Source organism: Cordyceps fumosorosea, assembly GCF_001636725.1.
Source record: "Cordyceps fumosorosea ARSEF 2679 chromosome Unknown scaffold_1, whole genome shotgun sequence".
In the NCBI taxonomy this organism is placed as follows: domain Eukaryota; kingdom Fungi; phylum Ascomycota; class Sordariomycetes; order Hypocreales; family Cordycipitaceae; genus Cordyceps; species Cordyceps fumosorosea.
In genome coordinates, this window is record NW_017387301.1 from 1309958 (window position 1) to 1329878 (window position 19921).

Here is a 19921-nt window from a genome sequence, read left to right on the forward strand (position 1 = left end):
CTCCCTCTTTTTTTCGCCCTTCTGAGCGGTAGTGGCTTTCCTCGTGCGACAGGCCAACGTCCGCCCCCGACCGACTCTGAGGCCGACGCTTCCTCGATCGACGGCAGCCATTCATGGACTCACTCGGCCTTTGAGTGCCAACTCCTCTGTCTGTCCTGGCTTTACCTTTACAAAGAACTAAGCAGGATCGAAGACTCGCCCACGAGATCGAAAATCTCACATCATATACGCATATAAACATCCACCGGCATGGCTACCACCCTGCCCCGCCCCTCACGGCCGTCAAACGGGCCGCCAAACATGGCTCTGCCGGCCTTGCCAGTCTCGAAATCCAGAAGAACAACAGGAGGCGCGCTCACAGCTCCTCCATCACCATCCGCAAGCCCAGCTCCAAGTATTCCTCGGCCATCTGGCACTGCCACCAACCCCACAACGCCTCGCAGCGGCCTTCGCGCCCCATCTATGAACCTGAATCCGCCAACGCCAGCTGCGATACCTTCGATACCCCAGCTCAAGGGCCTTCCCACGCCTGTGAACGGCGCCGGGAAGACTTTGAGGAAGAGTGTTAGCATCAACTCTTTCCCTCACCCTCCTCGTGGAGAACAACGATCGAGCAGTCTTCCACCCAGCTCGCTCGTCCACGAAAAAACACCTCGCACCGCTCGCAAATCGAAACTACCCAAGGAATTGGCATCACAGAGCCCCTACGCGCCCACCACACCTAGTCTGCTTAATGGTAGCGGCGAGGGCAAATCCATTCGCATGTCCGACGGCCTCATTAGCATTGGATCCCCAACCCAGAGCCGAAGCTCCTCTGCCCAGGATTCATATTCAACTTCCGCTACTACCTACGACGAACCGATGGAAACCCAAAACCCAAACTCGGAGGCGAGTGCGTCTGCCCTCAGCTCAGCAATTTCAGACAAGCGATCGTCCAAATCTGAGGGCAAGGGCAATGTTGTTGTCAGTGTCCGTGTCCGTCCTGACACGTCTGGAAAGGAGCAGAATCCTGAGGGTGAATGGATGGTGGACGGGCGCAAATCACTGATTTCATATAAAGGAAAGGAAGGAGGAGACCATACTTATGGTACGCTTGTTCGGTCCCTATACACGCGAGACCACCGCAGCTAACATATACACAGACAACGTGTTCACTACACATGATAATAACTCCCGAGTATACGACCACATCGCCAAACGTCTCGTACGTCGCGTCATGGAGGGCTATCACGGAACTGTATTTGCCTACGGCATGACCGGAACAGGCAAAACATTTTCCATGCAGGGTACCGCTACTCAGCCTGGTGTTATTCCCTTGGCCATTACGGATATTTTCTCTTATATTCGTGAAACTCCGTCGCGGGAATTCCTCCTGCGCGTGAGCTACTTGGAAATTTACAACGAGAGAATCCACGACTTGCTGAGCATGCCAGCCAGTGGTGGCGAACAAGAAGAGATCAAGCTTCGAGAAGACAGCAAGCGCGGCGTGTATGCTACGCCATTGAAGGAAGAGATTGTGCAGAGCCCTACGCAGTTGCTGAGAGTTATTGCTCGAGGTGACCAGGCGCGCCGAACAGCAAGTACGCAATTTAACGCCCGTAGCTCGCGAAGTCACGCCGTCGTGCAAATTGTCGTTGAAAGCCGTCAGCGCTTGCCAGGTGCTGCTCCCGAGGGCAACAAGCGCTCTGGGATCCCGCCTGGTGGCGTCCGTGTATCGACGCTGAGTCTGATTGATCTTGCTGGCTCAGAAAAGGCTGCCGAGTCCAAGGAGCGCAGGCAGGAGGGTGCCCACATCAACAAGAGCCTTCTTACTCTGGGAACCGTTATTGCCAAGCTTTCAGAGTGGAAGGACAAGGAGGGCAAAGGCATTGACAAAGAGGGAAAGCATCTGCCCTACCGTGACTCCAAACTGACAAGATTGCTCCAAGGCGCACTTGCTGGTAACTCGTTAGTCAGTATTCTGTGCACCATTCAGATTGGAGCAGCCAACAGTGCGGCCGCTGCCAACAGCCACACAACGGAAACTCTCAACACGCTCAAGTTTGCGAGCAGAGCAAAGAACAGCATTGTCAGTCACGCCAAGAAGGCCGAGGAGGCTCTGGGCTCCGGCGGTGAAGGTGGCGCCAGAGTGTTGCTTGAACGTTATCGCATGGAGATTGTGGAACTTCGACAGCAGCTGGCGGCCCAGTCCAAGAACAAGAAGAACTCCAAGGACGAGGCTGAGATCGAAAGAGACAGGGATGAGGAGCAAGAGAGAGCACTGGAGCTCGAAGCTGCCGAGCGACGCGAAGAGCAGATGTTGGAGATGCAGCTCGCGCGCACCGCCCTCAAAGAACGTATCGACCACCTTAACCGTCTCATTCTGAGCTCAAAATCGATTGGGGTGAATTCGAGTGGCTCGCTCAGCTCGCTCAGCCAATATGCCAGGTTCTCCCAACTTTCGCTGACAGGATCTGTTCGATCATCCATGACGACGCCCAGCGGACGCGACTCTTTTGGGGCCCGGGATTCTTTCACAGCCCGGGACTCACTCGGTGGGCGCGACTCTCTACTAGATAGAACAATGTCGGTTACTTCATCGTCAACAATCGGTAGACGCTCGACTGGCGGGCAAAGACTGAGTGGTGATGGCGAAGGAGTACCCGGGACGGAGGAAGATGGCATGGGCGAGTTTGGAGATGGAAATGCGTCGCTTACGGCTCAAAACCATGCACTTCAGGCGGATTTGGCGGACAAGAACCGGTACATTGCGACTCTGGAGAAGCGGCTGCTCCAAGCTCGTCGTGCGAGCTCGTCAAGAACCTCGGTGGGCCTGTCCGCACCGAACAAGGCCATCATGGTTGGAGAGGATCACAGTGTATCCGCAGTCCTCCGAGAGAAGGATGCCGAAATCGCCGATCTTCGAGCCAGGCTGGACGACAAGGACCGCATGTTGGCAGCTCTGCGCAGCGCTGCACGCTCGCGCGACACGGCTGACGCATCGGCCGATGTGCGATTCTCTAACCCCGAGGTTGAGAAGGCCATGACGGAGCAAACGCCGAACAAGGGTCAGGGACGACGAACGAAGAGCGTGGATGAGATGAACAAGATGCTGGAGGAGATGATTCAAGACCGGGTGGAGAGCGGCCAGATCGTTAGAGGCGTGCGAGGCAGCGTGAGACTGCCACCCGCGGCGAAGCTAGACGTCATGGGAGAGGAGGAAAAACAGCTGGAACCTCTCTGCCAGACGACGTCTCCCGCAGTACCAAGTGTATGGACGGGTCAAAGTGTTGGCGAGGCCATGTGAGGAAGATGGATGGGAGGAAAGGTGATTTGAATGTGAAGGCTGCGACCTGATACGTGGGTTCGAGGTATAGCTTTTACGGTTTCTTTTATTGCGCTTCATGCGCGTTTTGTGCGGATCAAGGGCGGCGGTCCCTACGGAGCTTTGTCTTTTCTTTTTCGTTTCATTTTTGGAAGCCTTCTTTTTTTCTTTTTTTGGGTTTGCTTTAGCGAAAACGGATGACGGCTATTACTTTTTTTTCTTTATTCGTTTTATTACGGGATACCCAGATTCTACGACGACAGTTCTTTTTCTTCCTTTTTCCTTGATTGGCGGTATTCTCTGATTTGTTAGCAATACGGACCAGGAAGAAGATGCAAGCTTTTTGTAAGAATAATCGATTGTTGCATAAGAGACGAGATTTATATTTCCAGGCATGTTGCATAATGTCGAGTGAAGATGCTTTGGTCATTTGATGGTGAAGCTGTCGTGTTTGACATTCGGGCGGAGGGGGGTCCCGCGGAGGATCAAACAGGACCCGTCACATCATGCGGATTGATGAGCGTCATGCATAGTCAATTCTTGCTTGATGAGAGGAAAACGAGAGTCATGGTTGGTCGTCGACCTTGACCGTCACCTTTGGAAGTTATGTAGGCTCCGTGGTCCGCCACCCGAACCAGCATGATGCGGTGACTCGTCGCGTTGAGGTCGTTGAACATTTTCCTGTTATTTGCACACGGGCTACGAAGAATTCAAGGGTTGCAAAGCTGGATCCGGCACGTTAGAGGTCAAGTTCCCCCGCAGATGGACAACGCTATGCCCATGATTTCAGGCGATCCAAACGTGGTGGTGGTGCCCGACGTTACGTTTTTGAGCTCATAGACGCGGATGGGGTTTGGAAAGCCATTGCGGAGGGCTACGGCGTTGAAAAGTCTCGCATTTAACGAGGCACATGAGGACAAATATTGGTTGCAGCATCCCGGCGCCGCGCCATTCGCGTATGCGAAGGCAAGCGCGACGATTGGTGGCACAACTATCCCAACGACGAGGCGACTATCTACAACCCAAGGGAGATCGCCGGCAGCCCTCACGCGACGACCAGTGACTTGCTCGACAGGTTTGCCATTCTTCGCGACGTCAGCGACGGCGACCCGGTGCCCTGGTTGGCGCCGGCTTGGGGCTTGGTCGGTCCACGTTCAAGGATGCGGCCGCCGCGCGCCGGTCTCTTGAGCCGGGGCGCCCGTCAAGAGAGACCCCGAAGGCATCGAACGCGCCCAAGGAGGCGTTTGTAAGATTTAATGGCTGGAACATGTTATGGAGGGATAGAGGATGCCTATGACAGGGTGGAAATGGCGAGATGGCAGTTGACTGTCCTGTCCTGGTAAACAGTTGTGCTGCTCCATACTTGAAAGAGTACCGCGAAAGGCCCCTGCATATGACAGAACTTGTCAAGCAGTAGATCCTGTACACATAATGCAGAAAAAGGAATCGCAGAGTAAACGGGAAGTCACATGAATGATCTACGCATGTTTCGACTTATACGCGGGGTCGTAGAGACGTTGATGCGGTGTGCTTGCTCTGTCAGTTCCAAGTCAGTGCCGCCGCTTTCTTCCATAAGCTTTTAGGTGGCCGAACGAGCAGGTAATAGACACGGTAACGAAATGCGCGCTATCAGCGTTGGCAAAAGAATGATAATAGGCGGTAAAGAAATGGTTCGATGGCGGGTGAAGGCTGTTGTTGCTTGGTGAAGAGTCAAAAGTCAAAATGGCATGGGCTCCACCAATCGAGGGCTCTCGGCCTTTTCAGGAGGGGCAGGAAGAGGATGATGGTGTGCGTGCGTCCGCTGAAGAAGACGCTACATTGGAAAAAGGAAAGAGAAGAAGAAAAAGAAAAAGTAAAACGAACGAACACTTGCTGGTAAGCGAGCTGAGATTCTGCATAAAGACTTGCTTGTGCGTAGGCAGAATAGTGCTATGTAGAGTCAAGTCTTGTTGGATTTGAGAGCCGTGATTGGCTGCACAGCGCAGCCGGAGGAGGCTCCCGTCGCAGCATGAAACGGCACTAATTTTTCAGTTGCACCAGGGGGGGTTGACGACTCGCCTAGGCTACTTACTGAGAAGAAGAAGCAGGGCGGATAACTTGCAAATATTGCTTCGTATAACAAAGAGATGGAGCGGGCGACTCGGGGCCCTGCCTGCACTGCCTCTGGTCTGGATCGTTTTGATTCCTGCTCGAGTTTGCGGTGCACAAGGCTTGGAAGGAAGATGGGGCAGGCAGTAGCCGTACTTTGCAGGATTCAATTCGTGCGTGGTGCAAGGCGTAGAGTGCAACATGGATCGGACCGAGTTATACGAGGTATATCCTTGGCTACCGACACGTGGTTTGACGTACGTGCTGCGCATACGAGAGGAGCGGTTCTTGAGTAAACTGCAGCAAACTGTTGATAATAGATTAGAAAGAATGCCAATACAGGTATGGGTGAGTATAATAGACAGACCGTATTAATTATGCTGCGGACATGAAGAACGAAAAAGGCCCCAAGTGGCGCCAGTTGGGTGGGGGAATCTGCGACAAGATACACAAGCCACTTTTCTTGGCCGTTGAGCATCCCACCTACATCAGCATCGGAGGGATTCCAGTGGCGGTATTAGCTTCCTCCCTTGCTCCCGTACTGGCCGGAGGTTGGCTGGGCTTGTTGTATCATATCCCAATATTGCGCCGGCGAAATAAGACAAAACAACGTCATCCATGCTGCTGCAATGGCAATCGTCCATCCCGCTCGCCCAGCTTGGTCCGAGCCCTCTCTGTCTCCGGATGGCTTGCAGGGAAAAAATCATGGCAGAAAAAAACCCTTTTGCTCCTGGTGGTGGTCGCGCTCGACATGGGTCGTCCCTAGCCGCCGATCGTTGCATCTGACTGTCCCAAACGACGTCAGGCCTGTACACATGTTAGCCGTGCCCAATTCTCTCAGATGTGATGCCTTTTCTTTTCGTCTCCTCGTCTTTGTGAAACTTGCATCTCTTCTCTTCTTATTGTACTCAGTAATTACGGAGTAGAGGGGCTTTGTTGTACGAAATTCCTCGGGCCCCGTCGCCCCTTTCGTCTCTTGTTGCCTGCCTGCCGTTTTTGGTCGCCACTTGTCCGTTTGCCACGCCCGCCCATCTTTTGACGGGCCGGCGGGCTGCCAGGGAATTCCTGTCTCCTCTGCAGTTGGAAGGATTCAACCGCTGCTTTTTCTTTCTACGATTTCTTCCTCCATTCCACAACCTATCCCGAGGAAACAATATTCGTCGCCATCACCAAAGGCTTCTCAGCTTCAATTCTTCCATTCTCCGATTCTTCGTCTTCCACCTCAACGGTCTCCACCCGCCGCTCCGACACCACAGCTCAGCTCGGCCACTCACTGGTCCAACCCCCGGCGGCTCTCGTTTCAGACCCCAGCAGCCAGTGCAGGGATATTGTACGAACGTTTAACGAACCCCCGAGGGAAAACGTTAAAAAAAAAAGACAGGACGTTCGTTATTGCGAAACGAACAAACATAAAATAAGGGTCGCCAACCGAACGCCTCTTTTCATCTATTTTCTTGTCTCGATTTTTTTCCAATTACACGCGGACTTTTTTGTTTCACTGTCCTAGCGCCGGCCGCATAAACACCCGCCACTTATATACTCGAAGGTTTCAATCCCACGTCTGCTAAGAACGGCCCTGGCTTATATTCCTCAATCCGCTACAAAGGAATGCCCTCATAAAAGGGAGAGGACCGAGTCCTGGATACATCACTCTTCTGTCCGCAGCTGCTACTCCGTGCCCGCTGGTCGGACTCTGGCCGGCCCATTTACTGTCCCCGCCTCTTGTTGCTGCATCTCTTTTCCTTTACCTTCTTTTCAGCCGGTATATTCTGAAGGGGTCTTATTCGGACACACGACGCCTACTTCGAAGACCGTCTCGCAGCCGTTGATCGAGCGTTTCGCCTTTCTTTTAATTGTCTTTCCTTATACATAGTCATCATGACACCTCAACTCGACCTCTCCGATCCTCGGCTGCTGGTCATTCCTCCGCGAATGAACCTGCGTCGAGCTGCTTCCTATAACCTTCACGAACGCATACAAGGCCAGGATTCTGCATCATCATCGTCTAGTCAACTACCGCTGAGCAGTCTTCTCTGGTCTCCGCCGCCCTCGCCAAGTCTGCCGTCGCTCGTCCCTCGACGCAAACGAGCCTCTTCAAATCCGTTCTCCCGTCGTCAAAGTCGATTCATCCGCTTTTTTCTTTACCTTTGCATATTATCAGGTCTTGGATATCTTCTTGTGCGCCTATTTGGGCACCACGTCAGCCCACTCACCCTTCTCGAGGACGAGTACAACATGGTTGCCCAGGATGATTTACCCGACTTTCCCACCCCAATTGTCATTGACGACAACCGAGGCCGCTCTAAATGGACCGTTTCCATCCCCAGAAACTACCATTTCCCTCTTTCTATGGAAGATTACTCGGAAATGATGGGGCACTGTCGCGAGGCTGCCATTCGCCAAACTTCCGATTCTGAGACCACCAACAGCCAAGCACCACTGAAAAGTCGTGGCCGCAATCACTTTGTTGATGTTGCTGAGGCAGAAAAGACGCATCTTCTCCCATCATCGGATATTTTGCCGTCCAAGCGTTTGCGTACTGGCAATTTCGTTGGGCTGACAGATGTTGACCATCTGCCGGTCTGCCAGAGCTCCATGACCTACGTTCTAGAAAGCACAAACGCCGGCATTGGCCACGCCCTTATGTCTATGTGGACATCATACGGAATTGCCCGGGAACTTGGAAAATCATTCTTCATAGATGACTCCCGCTGGGCTTACGGCTTGTATACCGACATCTTCCAAGCACCTCCTGTACCCAAGTGCCAGCCGGCCCTACGCCACCAGATTTTGCCCTGCCCTGCTGAGGCCAGGCACCTGGTTGTCTCAAACACCAATGCCAAAGAAATTCTCTCTGCATTAGTGAGCAAAATTGAGTTGGATCACAAGATTGGTGAGACCCAGCAGCTCTTCAATCTGGCCCGGGCTGGCTACTTGGCTATGTTCAAGCTAAACAAGGGCGACGAAAGTTACACTGACAAGCGCATTCACGAAATCCTGAGCAAGGCCGAGGCTCATGCGACAACGACCACCAGATCCCCCGTTATCGGCCTTCACATTCGCCATGGCGACAGACATCCTCTAGAGTTCCAGTACAAGGATACCTATATTCCTGCCGAGGTCTACTTGGGCAAGGTGCACAGACTCATTGATGAGCACTACAACGAGACTGCTGGCATCGACTACGAAGGTGACCGCAACTCCGTCATCATGCTTGCATCTGATGATCCCAATACGTACCAGGAAGACGAACTGTCTAGCCTTGTACCCGCGCAGGATCGAATTCAGCTGGCTTCCAAGGATAATATCGAGGACGCGAATAACGATCCGCGCGTGCTACATCATTTCGTCGAAGACACTTTCGGTTGGGAAGGCGGCTTTTATGCTCCTATTTTCTGGCACCTGGGTTCCGAGGCCAAGGATAACTCTGCCAACGCACCGGCCGCGTCTCCCTATCTGTCGGAAACCCAAGTTGTCTCCAAGATGAGGCCGTCCCAGCAGACACTCAAACTCCGCAGCCTTCTCGGGCGCGCCTATATGATGGACCTTGCCGTCCTTTCCGGAGCCGGTGACAAGGTTGTCTGCGCTGTCAGTGCTATGGGCTGCAGAATTCTTGGGGTCATGAAGGGATGGGACGGTATCGAGGCCGGTACATGGATCAACGTGGACGGCAACCATGGGTGGCGAGGCCTTGACCTCTAACTTAATTATAGCATTCGTTCGATTTTTTTTGTTGAGCATTTTGCGGCGTTTTGGCATTTACATTTTTGAATTGTTACATTGCATGCCCGTTTACAAGGGTTAAGATACCGGCGTTTGTTAACAAGCCTGGATGGATATTAAAGGCCTCGGATTTATTGAATGGCGCGGTTAAACCATAACAATATATTTTTCAGCGATTCACTTTACCACGCGCCAATTAATTCAACTCCATCACAAGAGTATAAAACCGACCCATATTTAGACGCAAGTAATCTATTATCTCATCAAACTCAGCAAACTACTCATATGTACAGTAGATTGACAGAAGTTCCATGATTTCTGACAATAATCCTGTCACGCCAACTTGTCCCCGTCAGTTGAACAAGCCCCGCTTTAATCCACGCTTGCAACTCCACGACTACATTGCTGCCATCCAGCGTTCTTGCATCTTCCATCTTCATCAACCCGTTACATATCATTTACGATGGCTGACACAGGGCCGGGCACACCCGCCGGGCCTCCAAAGCCGCGATTAAAGATCAACTTGAATCGAACAACGTCCTTTATCACTAATACACCGCCGTCTGCCGTGGTCGCGACGCCTGGTGATGGCGGCGGCTCGCGGAAGGTCAAGCTCAAACTCAGTGGCTCGACGCCCGCCACGCCCGGCGTTGACCACGCGGCACCCGTCAAGACAAAAGCGGGAAGGCAATCAAAACCGACTCAGAAACTCGTCGAAAGCAAGAAGCGACAGCGCGACGAAGATGACGATGATGACGTGCCCCTCGCGGCCGCCGCGCCGCCCGCGACCAAGATCAAGATCCGCCCGGCCAAGGCCGCGATGGCGGCTGGAGGCGCGCACACTCAACTAGTGCTAAAGGCGCGCGGCCGCCCGCCGGTACACCCGCCGGGCGACGGGTACGACTCAGAGGCGAGCGATCGCGAGCTGGACCCGGCGATCGAGGAACAGTTCGTGCTGCGGATGGTGCCAGGCGAGCACAGCGACTACGTGCGGACCATGATGGAGACGGGCAAGGTGGGCGTGAGCCGTCAACAGGGCGGTGCTAACATCTCGCTCAAGTTCTTTGACGAGGACTCGCACCGCGCGGTGGTGACGGTGCGCGGCCAGATGTTCGCGGCCGTCATGGTGGACCTGCCGACCATCACGGAGTCGATGAAGACGTGGGACAAGAAATCCTTCCTCAAGACGGCCGACGTGTGCCAGATGCTGCTCGCCTTCCAGCCGGTGCGCAGCGAGGACGAGGCCAAGAAGGCGCCGCTGCCGAGCGTGATCGACGGCGGCGGCTTCAAGTGGCCGCACGGGCTGACCCCGCCGATGCACGACTGCGTCAACCGCCGCTTCGCGAAGACCATATCACGAAAGGAGATTGAGGACAAGGAGCAGGAGGTTGAGAGGCTGCTTGACGAGGACGGCATGGCCGACGGCACCGCGTGGGAGTGGGTGGACGAGAGCAACCCCGATGGCGTTGCGGCGGCGGCAGCGGCAGAAGAAGAGGACGAGGACGCGGAGGGCGAGGACGCGGAGGGCGAGCTCGATGACTCCATGGACTACTTTGGCGAGGCTGGCGACATGGACCTCGAGGCCGACCTGGAGGCTGCGTTTGCCGACGACCTCGTGGCGGACACGCCAGCGACAGGCATGGATTTCGGTACCCCTACGATGACGACCCAGGCCAACACGCCCGCCGTGCACCCCTCCATCGAAATGGAGGAGTCCGAAGAGTCTGATGAGGATGACGACGACGATGATGACGACGAAGACCTGGACGAGGACCAGCGTGCGGCTCGCGACGAGGCCCAGGGCGTCAAGGACATCATCAACGACCTCAAGAAGCAGCTCGCCCACCGCCGCGCCGACCTGGAGAAGACCCAGAACAAGATCCTTCGACAGCGACTCGAGACCCAGATCAAGCAGCTCAAGTCGGAGATTGAGCTCAAGATGTCGTCGATTGGCATGGAGGCGGATGATTAAAGCAGAAGGAGAAGAGCGAGAAAGCGGAGGATCAATCTCTTTTTGGCAGCATTTGGTACGACGGTTCGTGGTCTTGTTCTTTTCTGGGCATTCGAGGTAACCATGGGACTCGAACAGGAAGCAAGCACCATTTCGTTCCGTTAATGGGAAGTTTTCATGTATTGCTTTTTGGCGTTTTACGGAGCGACGGGGCGAAAAACACTTGGGTTTGTTGGAGTCAAAGCGGGTTCGTTATGCTTTTTTTTTATTCTTCTGATTCTGTTTACTTGGCCGACACAGATTCTGGCACTTTAATATTCTGAGGATGGTGTACAAGACTTAGAATAGAAACCTTAACCAGTGATACCATTCATCTACGTCGTTGTAACAAAAACCTCTATACATCCCGCCCCAAGATACAAATTTGGCGCTTTCGATATTTCGTGAATGATTTGAAAAAGAAAAGGGCAAGGAACAACAGTTTTGGAATAGAAGATCATACCATGATGGCATTCATCTACGCCACCCTAGCCACAAACTGGACCTTGAACATCCATCGCCAAATACAACCGACACATACACTTGCAGACAGCCGCTCACCCGCGTAACGCCGTCACCACGTCGGTAGTGTCGCGCAGGAGCACATCCTGTACGACGGCCTCGACGTCTTCCCAGCGAACCACGGCGCAGAACTCATCGAGGCTGCGCGGGCGTAGCGCGCGGCCGGGGAAGCGGGCTTGTACGCGCCGCTGAACGGCTCGCTGCAAGAACAGGGCCATTTGAGGGTCCCTCTTCGACTGCTGCCGGAGATATCCGGCGCAGAACGCTCCCTCAGACAATCGCGTCGTCTTGTGGTCCCTGTGCCAGCGCCGTGTTGATTTGACAGCATCTTGGATGCGCGCATGCACGGAAGACGATGACGGTTCCGATAACGATCGACGCTGCGGCCCCTGGTCCAAGCCTGCTAGAAGATATTAGAGGACTAGACATACGCTTATAGGATAGAGGTGGGTAATTGAAAACGCACCTTCCTGTCGATCGCGTGATGCGTCGCCGTCGCTGCTCTGGCTGAGCGCCGCTTGCATCTGCTCAGCCGAAGGCATCTCGGCGAGCGTGGCTGCAAGGCTGCCGATCATGGTCTTGACGCCCGTCAGCTCGGCGCGCATCTCGTCCATGACGCGGGTCGTCTCGGTGCGGCACTCGGCGTCGGCGAGGTGCCTGGTGTCGCGGTCCTGCGCGGCATGCGCCTTGACGGCGAGGATCTCCTTCCACATGTCCTGCAGGCGAGCCTCGTGCTGGGCACGAAAGGCGGCGTCGTCCTTCGTGGTCTGCACGAGGGCCTGCAGGTCACGCTCCAGCCGGCTGGCCTGCTTGCTGACGCAGCGCAGGTGCATCTCCAGAGTCATCTTGGCGAGGGCTTCGGCCTGCGCGGCGAGGTGCGAGCCGGCGGAGATGACGGTGACGGACCGTGATGGTGCATGGGAGGAGGAGGTGGTGGTAGCGGTTATGGCGGTGCTGGTGGGATTCGATCTGCTTGTCCTGGTGCTGGTGCGGTGAACGGCAATAAGGTTGCCAGATGGCGGGTTGTTGGCGTTGCTACTGCGCGTGACGCGGGTTGTAGTTGATGCTGGCGGCAGAGATCGAGGTCTATTGGTCATTTTTTCGGGGTTTGATGGATGGCATTTGAAACAAAGCGGATGTGATTTGGAGTATTTCGATTGTTGTTTTCTAGTACAGGGAGATAGATAGCTAGTATAGCAGGCCGGTTACCGTTTGCCGTTTGCCGTTTGCCAGTTCCTTCCTCCGGTATCGTTTGCCAGGTGACAGAACCAAAACGGCAGCTTCGCCACCTGCTCAAGTTTTCCTTCCGTCAACACACTTTCAACTTGGCAGCACGACGCAGTAATATCGTACGGAAATACATGAAAGCTTCCCTGAATGTACTCCTCCTTCTACTTTCGCTGCCCGACCACCCACGAGAGGAAAAATTCAACGTCCTTGGGCACGAGGTCCGGCGTGGCCATGGCCTGGATGAACTCGGGTAAGATGCCCCTGGCATCTGAGGCAGTGCCCATGATCCATTCAATCTGCTTCTTGCCGTCATCTGACCCTGGAAGCTCGCGGACGCGCTCGATACTCGTGTATGCGCCTGTCACTGTACCGTGGGCGTTGGCCGCGGCCGGCTCCCCCGCATAAAACACCTGCACCACGACGAACTCGCGACGGCCGTCGACGGCGGCCGTCGCCTGCAGTACGGGAAACACACGCCGCCGCAACGGGAACGGTAGCCGGTGCACCGACTCCTCCAACTGGAGCGTCCAGTCGGTCCACGTCTCGCCGCCTACTCGAATCGCGAGGCCGGCGCAATCCCAGCTTCGACGCGGCGTCGTCCCAACGATGGCCGTGGTGAAGCCCATCTCGGATTCGGCGTGGTGCGCCTTGAAGTGTGCGACAAACTCTTCCCAGCTCGCCGTGCCTCTCCGCGCGGCGTCCTCGTGCACGCTGCGTCGCAGGAACCACGTCTCAGCACCTGCGTCGCGTACCTGCGGGAGTTGGCCGGCGTGGTCCGCGGCGACGCGGCGCATGGCGTCGGCAGGGATCTTCTTCTCGTAGACGCCCACGGAGGCCGCGGAGGTAGGGTAGCTGTGCGTCTTGCGGAACTTCCACGATGAGCTTGAGTCGCCTTGGCCGGCTGGCACGTCGTGGATGAAGGGCAGCGCCTCGGACAGCAACCCTGTGAGCAGAGGTATAAGCTGCGTCCCAGAGGCGGTCTCCGCAGGCAGCTGGGAAGGGTCGATGCCCCAGAGGTGCACCAGAGGGCCAATTTTCTGCGCCATTGAGATTGATTTGGCGAACATGTATGTGGGAAAAGGAGAGCGCAGATGTGCAAGGGGTGGGAGTGTCGGATGTTTCAACGGGATGTGGTAGCGTCATGGCTAGATTAGCTCCGATGTGACTTAGACTACGGTAGGTGGTGATCGGGTTTCCATGCGCAGGATTGAAGGCCATGATTTAAGGATGAGCATGTTTTCCTACTTTATTCTACAGGTAATCAAGTGATAGGGCAGATGAAAGAAATTCGAAAGATAAGAAATACAGGAAATACAGGAAATACAGGAAATACAAGGGAGATTAAAAAAAACAAAGAATACCAGGAGGATTAGGAAAATAGAGAGGATTAACGAGATGAAGGCAATAAAGAAGATAGAATGGATAAAAAGAACAGGAGGGATTGACAATATTTTAAAGATTAGAAGGATAATAGATATGGATTCAAACGCTTTTAGGCATCTAGAATTCGAATCCGTCAGCCGCCGCGCTTCTTTCTTCTGCAACACACTGCAACAAAGGCATCTCTCATGCCGCAGTGACTGACCAGAAGACCAGCCATCTGTTCTCGCTCTTGACCTCTTCCTTCCATTTCCTGTCACACAACGTCATCTTTACCTTTCTTCTTATTATTATTACGATTCCTATCATTCTTTCCCTCCACATCGCGCCACTGCAGAACGCTCTCTCAGCTGGCCGTGGCAAATCTGACCAAACCAGATCTTAGCACCCATTAATGGCCGTCCCTTATTCATTCCGACCTCTTGTCTTTCTTATCCGTTTAGTCAGTCCTATCCAACACATCCACTCTCGTCACGTACCTCGCAGCTTCTTGCCTCTGACCTTCCCTCAGCACTCCTAAGATAAGGAGGACTAACGCGACCAACAAGCCTGTTCCTTCCACTCCTCCTCATCCTCCTCCCCCTCCTCCTCTTCTTCTTCCACTTCTTCAACAAGGCCATACCGAAAGCAGCCCTTGCCCAGATGTCAGCCAAAATTCGCAATAAAACGCTGCGGGCGATCCCCCCGGCCGAAGACATGGCCGCCGCGTTCGCAGCGCGCAGCGCAGTCCACGAGAACGGCGCGCACTTTCCTGCAGCAGCATTGCAGCTTCCTGAAGCCGGGGACATCCTTCCACAGCTGCCGGATGACGCGAACGCGATCGACCGGGCAATTTTCGAGCGGCTGCAGCTGGTGTGGAAGGAGGAGGCCTCGGGGTGGACGGAAGAGATGCGGCAATCGCTTAGGAGCAGCATGTTCCGGGCGCGGGTGACGCGGACGACGGTCAAGCCGTCGAGCCACTGCACGATACGCAGACTGCGCAGGGGCAAAGAGGTGCCGACCTGGGGCGAGTTCGTGGTGCTGCGCACCATGTTCGGCGCGGGAGTGTGCTTCGGCGAGCCGTGGGCCGAGGCGCTCGCCGAGCGCCACCCTCTGGCGCGCGAGGACGCATATGGAGGCGTCGTACCGGCTCAGCCCAGGGTCGCGACGGACGTCCTCGACGGCAAGGTCGGCTTGCGGCCGGCGAGCCTGCGCAGGATCAGCGTCCGGACCCTCGGGCCGGAGAAATCGCGCGTGTACAAGCGCCGGGTAGGCAGCGGCCCCATGGCCACCACCGTCACGAGGAAGATGAAGAAGGACGAGGCGAAGCAGGATGATACAGGGAGCGAGGATGACGGGGGTGGGAAGGGAAGGGGATTGTGGCAGGGACAGCAGCAGCAGCAACAGAAAAAGGAGAAGAAAAAGAGGGCTGATGAGAAGCCGCGCGGTAACGGGATGCCGGCGGCCAGTGGCATTGCGGGCGACGAGGCGGCCGTGAGCGCGGGCCGCATTGGCCTGAACGCTGTCATCGCCACGCTGCGCCAGTGTTCTCACGACCAGGAGGAGCAGATCAATCGCCTGCGCGCGAGCAACGAATTGATTCGCAAGTCGCTGCTTGACTTGAACGCCATGGCTGAGCAAGTCCGGGACGACTGAAACGACGAAGCGGATGCTGCCGAACCGTCGGCGGCTTTCTTTCTTTCTTTCTTTCTTTTTTGCTTTTTTTTTACATGACGAATGGCTTTTTATTTCGAACGGGGAGATGATGCGAGAGAAAGGGAAAGGCAGGGAGAGAAGAAGAGATTATCCGTAGTCTTGGTTAATTCAGGCGAATTTGGCTGAGAGGTTGTTCTTGAGTATTATTGGTTTTGGCGTTCCATCCGGCTCACCGGGTTCTTCGTATCTTGGGGTAATTCCTCTCTTATCATCTTTTTGGGGTTAATCTGTCGTGCTTATTATTAATTGGCTGAAGAGTTTCTTTGCTGTCATTCCCGCCGTAGGAGACAGAGCCTGATCAAGTAGCCAACTGGCGGTTTTAGTTTTGCATCATTTTGGCATTATATCATACCTAGCTAGCATTAATTAACACGTTTTTAAGAAAAGAAAATCTCTAGAAGCATGGATACATTTGTAGTAAAACAATATCGCTCGATGGAGAGTAGTAGGTACTAGTTGAATGCTTTGGTGGTGCTGTTACATGTGAAAAGAAAATGCTCAATACCCAAAATATGCTCGCCATTAGGATGCCATTACCTGCCTCGGCTCCGAATTATACAATACTTCCTTTGCCTTTCTTTCGCTTGAGTCCCTTTTTTCCTTTTCTATGTGGCGTTATTCACTGTTTCGCTTCCGACGTGGCTGCCGCCACTGGCTCAGTCGTCGTGGTCGACCCCTGTTAGCTGGATGCCAATCTCGCCTGCAAACAGCTCCTCCTGCCACTCACCACACAGCTGGCCAAACGACAAAAACTCCTCGCCAGGGAAGTCGGTAAACGCACCGCCATACTCCAGACCCGGAATGGACGACTGCGACCCCTTCTTCTTCTTGATCTCGACCGGGTACTGCAGACGCGGCAGCCAGGCGCGGCCGTCCATCTCGACGGCGGTCAGCTCGTCGCCGGCGCGCGAGGCCAGCGCGTTGGCGCGCAGCAGGCTGGCGACAAAGGGGAAGAACCAGAGCGCCCTGTACTCGCCGTCGATGGGTTCCTTGTCACCCGTGCAGTGCCAGAGGCCGTAGACGTGACGCGTCACGTAGTTTACGCCCAGGTTCACGGACCGGATCCACTCGCTCGCGGGTAGTCGGCTGCGGCTGGGGGTTGTGGCTTGACTGACAGGAGGGGGGCCATCGTCGTCGTTTCCCCTCTTCCCGGTCAGATTGCCTTTCTCCTCAGCTGGAAGAGATCGGCTCGCCGACGATGACGACGATGACTTGACGCCCGCCTCGTACACCCTAGTCAGGGCCGCGTACACCGCGGCCGGCATCGAGATGGAGTAGGGCACAAACGACACGCCCTCGTCGTACATGTCCACGTCCATCCGTGCCGTGTATCCGGGCTGGTCAAACTTGAGGTAGCCAAAGTACGTCTCGTAGCCCGCCTTTGTCTGGAACAGCGCCGACTCGTACTCTATTGACACGTGGAACTCGGTCTCCTCGCCCTCCACCACCACGGGCTCCGGCGGCCGGTGCTCGTCGCTCGGCGCCAGCCACTCCGTCATCTTGGTCACCGTCTCGTTGTCGTCGCCGGCCGCCTCACGCAGCGCCAGCGCCTGCTTCGACCGGCGGTACTCCTGCCGGCCCCAGACGTTGGCAAGGTAGAACTGGTCCGACTCGCTGTTCTCAAAATTGGCGTCGTACGTCCGCGCAATTTCCGCCATGGTCACGTTGATGTACCGCCGCATGTCCCCGACCGGCCCGATCACCGTGCCCGAGTTAAGCCACTTGGGGTCGTTGGTCGCCATCCCGCCGTCGCCCTGGTTCGGCCCGAACGTGTGGTCCGGCATGTGCGACGCCGGCACCGCCCAGCACCGCGGCGCCGCCCAGTCGATCGGCCAGCAGATCTTGTCTGGCCCCCAGAATATGGTGTTGCGGATGCCCTGCGCGTGTAGCTCCTCCACCGACAGTTTGAAGCGCTCCGCCAGGTGCGCGTCTGAGTCTTGCCGGATGGTAAAGTACCGCTCGATCATGACCTCGACCGGCAGCTGCAGGATGATATCGTAGCCATCCACGATGAGCACCAGGTCGTCATCCTCGTCTGACGACAGGCCCTGCAGGTACTCCTGGATCGCGCGCAGCTTGGCCAGGTGCGTCTCTGCCGCGTCCATCAAACCCTCGCCCTTCCAGCCGAGAAGCAGGGGCGCTGGATACCGGTTGACGGCCGCGGACACAACATTGTAGCACAACTTGATATTTGGGGAGCTGGCCGGCACAAGATAGTGGAATGCCGATACTCGAGTCTTGGGCTGTGTGTTAACCGGTGTTGTTGGCCGGCTAGTAATGATTCTGCTGAAGCGTCCCTAAAATACCTTGTAAGCACACAATCTCCCGTCTCTCGTCTACCTTGCCATCAGTCAAAAGAGAAAGGTTCGTACCGGTTTTAGAGATTCATCGAGCGCAAGAAGGGTGAAAACAAAAAGTAATAAGAGGGCAGGGAGTAGTAATAGTGAACGTGGTCTCCCTGACAAGATTGCCATGTTGGGCATATGACTTGGCTATACCAAGAGAAAAGCGATGAACAAAAGAAGGAAAGAAACCAAAACGAATGTCTTGCTTCAAAGGAGTGAAATGAATAGAATGCCTACTGGTAACCGCCGCATGGACAGGGTACTTGTACAGAGACTCGACAAAGCCAAGAGAGTAAAGACAGACAAGGAGGTGGGTAGAACTCGCCTCCGCGTACTTGCATGCGTGCGCGGCGTCCTTCCAGCCAAGATGTCTCGCACCAGCAGGATAATAAAGGGGAGAAAAACTTTATAATTGACCAGGTGGGAATGATGAGTGACAGAATGACGGTCGAGCTTGGAGCAAGTCGGTGCCTTTGGGTCTCTGGTTGCTAGTTAGTAGTTACTGGCCGCCACCAGCATGTATCCTCCAACCGGGCGTGCCAGTTGTGGTGTAGGTGTGGACCTACTAAGTTTAGAAGCAAGCCACGACGGCTGGGGGCGACGACGGCTCCTCCTTGTTGCTGGAAGGGGAAAAGACTCGGGATATCCATCCAAGTGGGTGGCAGATTCACTCATTGTTGGGGGAGCTGAGCGTGGCGCATATCCAGTCTTGGTTTATTTCTAGCGTGTTCCTCACAAATGACCCCCGAGTCCTCGACGTTGACTAGTAAGTCTCTTGTCTCTTGAGGTGCAGTTGTCGCCCGTGAGCGACTCAGGTCTGTCTGTTCCTGGTCCCTGATACATATCCTAATCGTAGTCTCGCCTCGTGGCAGGTCTGTTGATGCGTACCTTGGCCCCTTGCCCCATGGGTGGCCACCCCTCCCATCAACAGAGAGATGGAACTGCATGGGAGAAGGCATCCGAAGTTTATCGACCGAGTTTAAAAAGTATATGGGCGGCCGAGTTAGTGCTGCTGAAGTTAGCCGTGATTGCGTTCAGCGCGTTCCTCTGCGTCAGGTTTCAAATGTTGCAACCGTGCGAGTTGGATTTGCCAAAAGCTTGAATGAACGTGTGGAGGGGCGAACGATAGATAGAGGAGAGGTGGAACCAGCATGGCTAACAAGAAACAGCCAAGAAGCCAAGGAGCCACGGAGCCAAGAAGCCAAGGAGCTACGGAGCCAGGAAGCCAAGGAGCCAAGGAAACCAAGAAATGCTGAGCCTAGCTGTCAGTCGCCAGTCGCAACCTTGCTTATCCAATCGCAGCATAACTCATATCCCGGAGAGCTGTGCCTCGCGGGCGGGAATAGCGGAATGAGCTGTACCCGTACAAGGGACCACCAAGTACAGTTCCCTGGGGAATGGAATGGTAATCGCTATCGCTTTCGGAGGTTACATCCTGTGAGGCATGCCCCGCCAAGATTCTGAGCGTTGGGTCCGTTCCAGCCATAGCAACAACCTCCGGACTGGCTAATTTGTCAACGTCTTTTCTTGGCGTCGACTTGTCGCAACTTGAACATTTTGATGGCTACCAATGACCACACAACCAATGCGTCGGCCAAGTCTCCGGGCGGATTTCTGGGCTCTTGGCGAGAAAGCATCTCATCT

The 19921-nt window shown here is 55.0% G+C and overlaps 7 protein-coding genes across 7 annotated transcripts; 4 read left to right on the plus strand and 3 right to left on the minus strand.

Annotated features, from left to right (window-relative positions):
- Window positions 1-249: 249 nt before the first annotated feature.
- On the plus strand, window positions 250-3286 carry ISF_00433 (Kinesin, motor domain protein; the record flags this gene model as incomplete). The annotated part of the gene is made up of 2 exons (XM_018844040.1): window positions 250-1087; window positions 1143-3286. The coding sequence occupies 2 exons, from the start codon at window positions 250-252 to the stop codon at window positions 3284-3286; spliced, it is 2982 nt and encodes a 993-aa protein (XP_018708490.1).
- Window positions 3287-7627: 4341 nt separating this feature from the next.
- ISF_00434 (hypothetical protein) lies at window positions 7628-9094 on the plus strand (the record flags this gene model as incomplete). Its single annotated transcript, XM_018844041.1, has 1 exon — window positions 7628-9094. The coding sequence occupies one exon, from the start codon at window positions 7628-7630 to the stop codon at window positions 9092-9094; it is 1467 nt and encodes a 488-aa protein (XP_018708491.1).
- A 484-nt stretch (window positions 9095-9578) lies between these two features.
- On the plus strand, window positions 9579-11087 carry ISF_00435 (transcription initiation factor TFIID subunit 7; the record flags this gene model as incomplete). Its single annotated transcript, XM_018844042.1, has 1 exon — window positions 9579-11087. The coding sequence occupies one exon, from the start codon at window positions 9579-9581 to the stop codon at window positions 11085-11087; it is 1509 nt and encodes a 502-aa protein (XP_018708492.1).
- Window positions 11088-11662: 575 nt separating this feature from the next.
- ISF_00436 (hypothetical protein) lies at window positions 11663-12724 on the minus strand (the record flags this gene model as incomplete). Its single annotated transcript, XM_018844043.1, has 2 exons — window positions 11663-12027; window positions 12094-12724. The coding sequence occupies 2 exons, from the start codon at window positions 12722-12724 to the stop codon at window positions 11663-11665; spliced, it is 996 nt and encodes a 331-aa protein (XP_018708493.1).
- Window positions 12725-13018: 294 nt separating this feature from the next.
- ISF_00437 (hypothetical protein) lies at window positions 13019-13903 on the minus strand (the record flags this gene model as incomplete). The annotated part of the gene is made up of 1 exon (XM_018844044.1): window positions 13019-13903. One exon carries the CDS (start codon window positions 13901-13903, stop codon window positions 13019-13021), a length of 885 nt encoding a protein of 294 aa, XP_018708494.1.
- A 976-nt stretch (window positions 13904-14879) lies between these two features.
- Window positions 14880-15872, plus strand: ISF_00438 (hypothetical protein; the record flags this gene model as incomplete). The annotated part of the gene is made up of 1 exon (XM_018844045.1): window positions 14880-15872. One exon carries the CDS (start codon window positions 14880-14882, stop codon window positions 15870-15872), a length of 993 nt encoding a protein of 330 aa, XP_018708495.1.
- A 716-nt stretch (window positions 15873-16588) lies between these two features.
- ISF_00439 (hypothetical protein) lies at window positions 16589-18037 on the minus strand (the record flags this gene model as incomplete). Its single annotated transcript, XM_018844046.1, has 1 exon — window positions 16589-18037. The coding sequence occupies one exon, from the start codon at window positions 18035-18037 to the stop codon at window positions 16589-16591; it is 1449 nt and encodes a 482-aa protein (XP_018708496.1).
- Between the last annotated feature and the right edge of the window lie 1884 nt (window positions 18038-19921).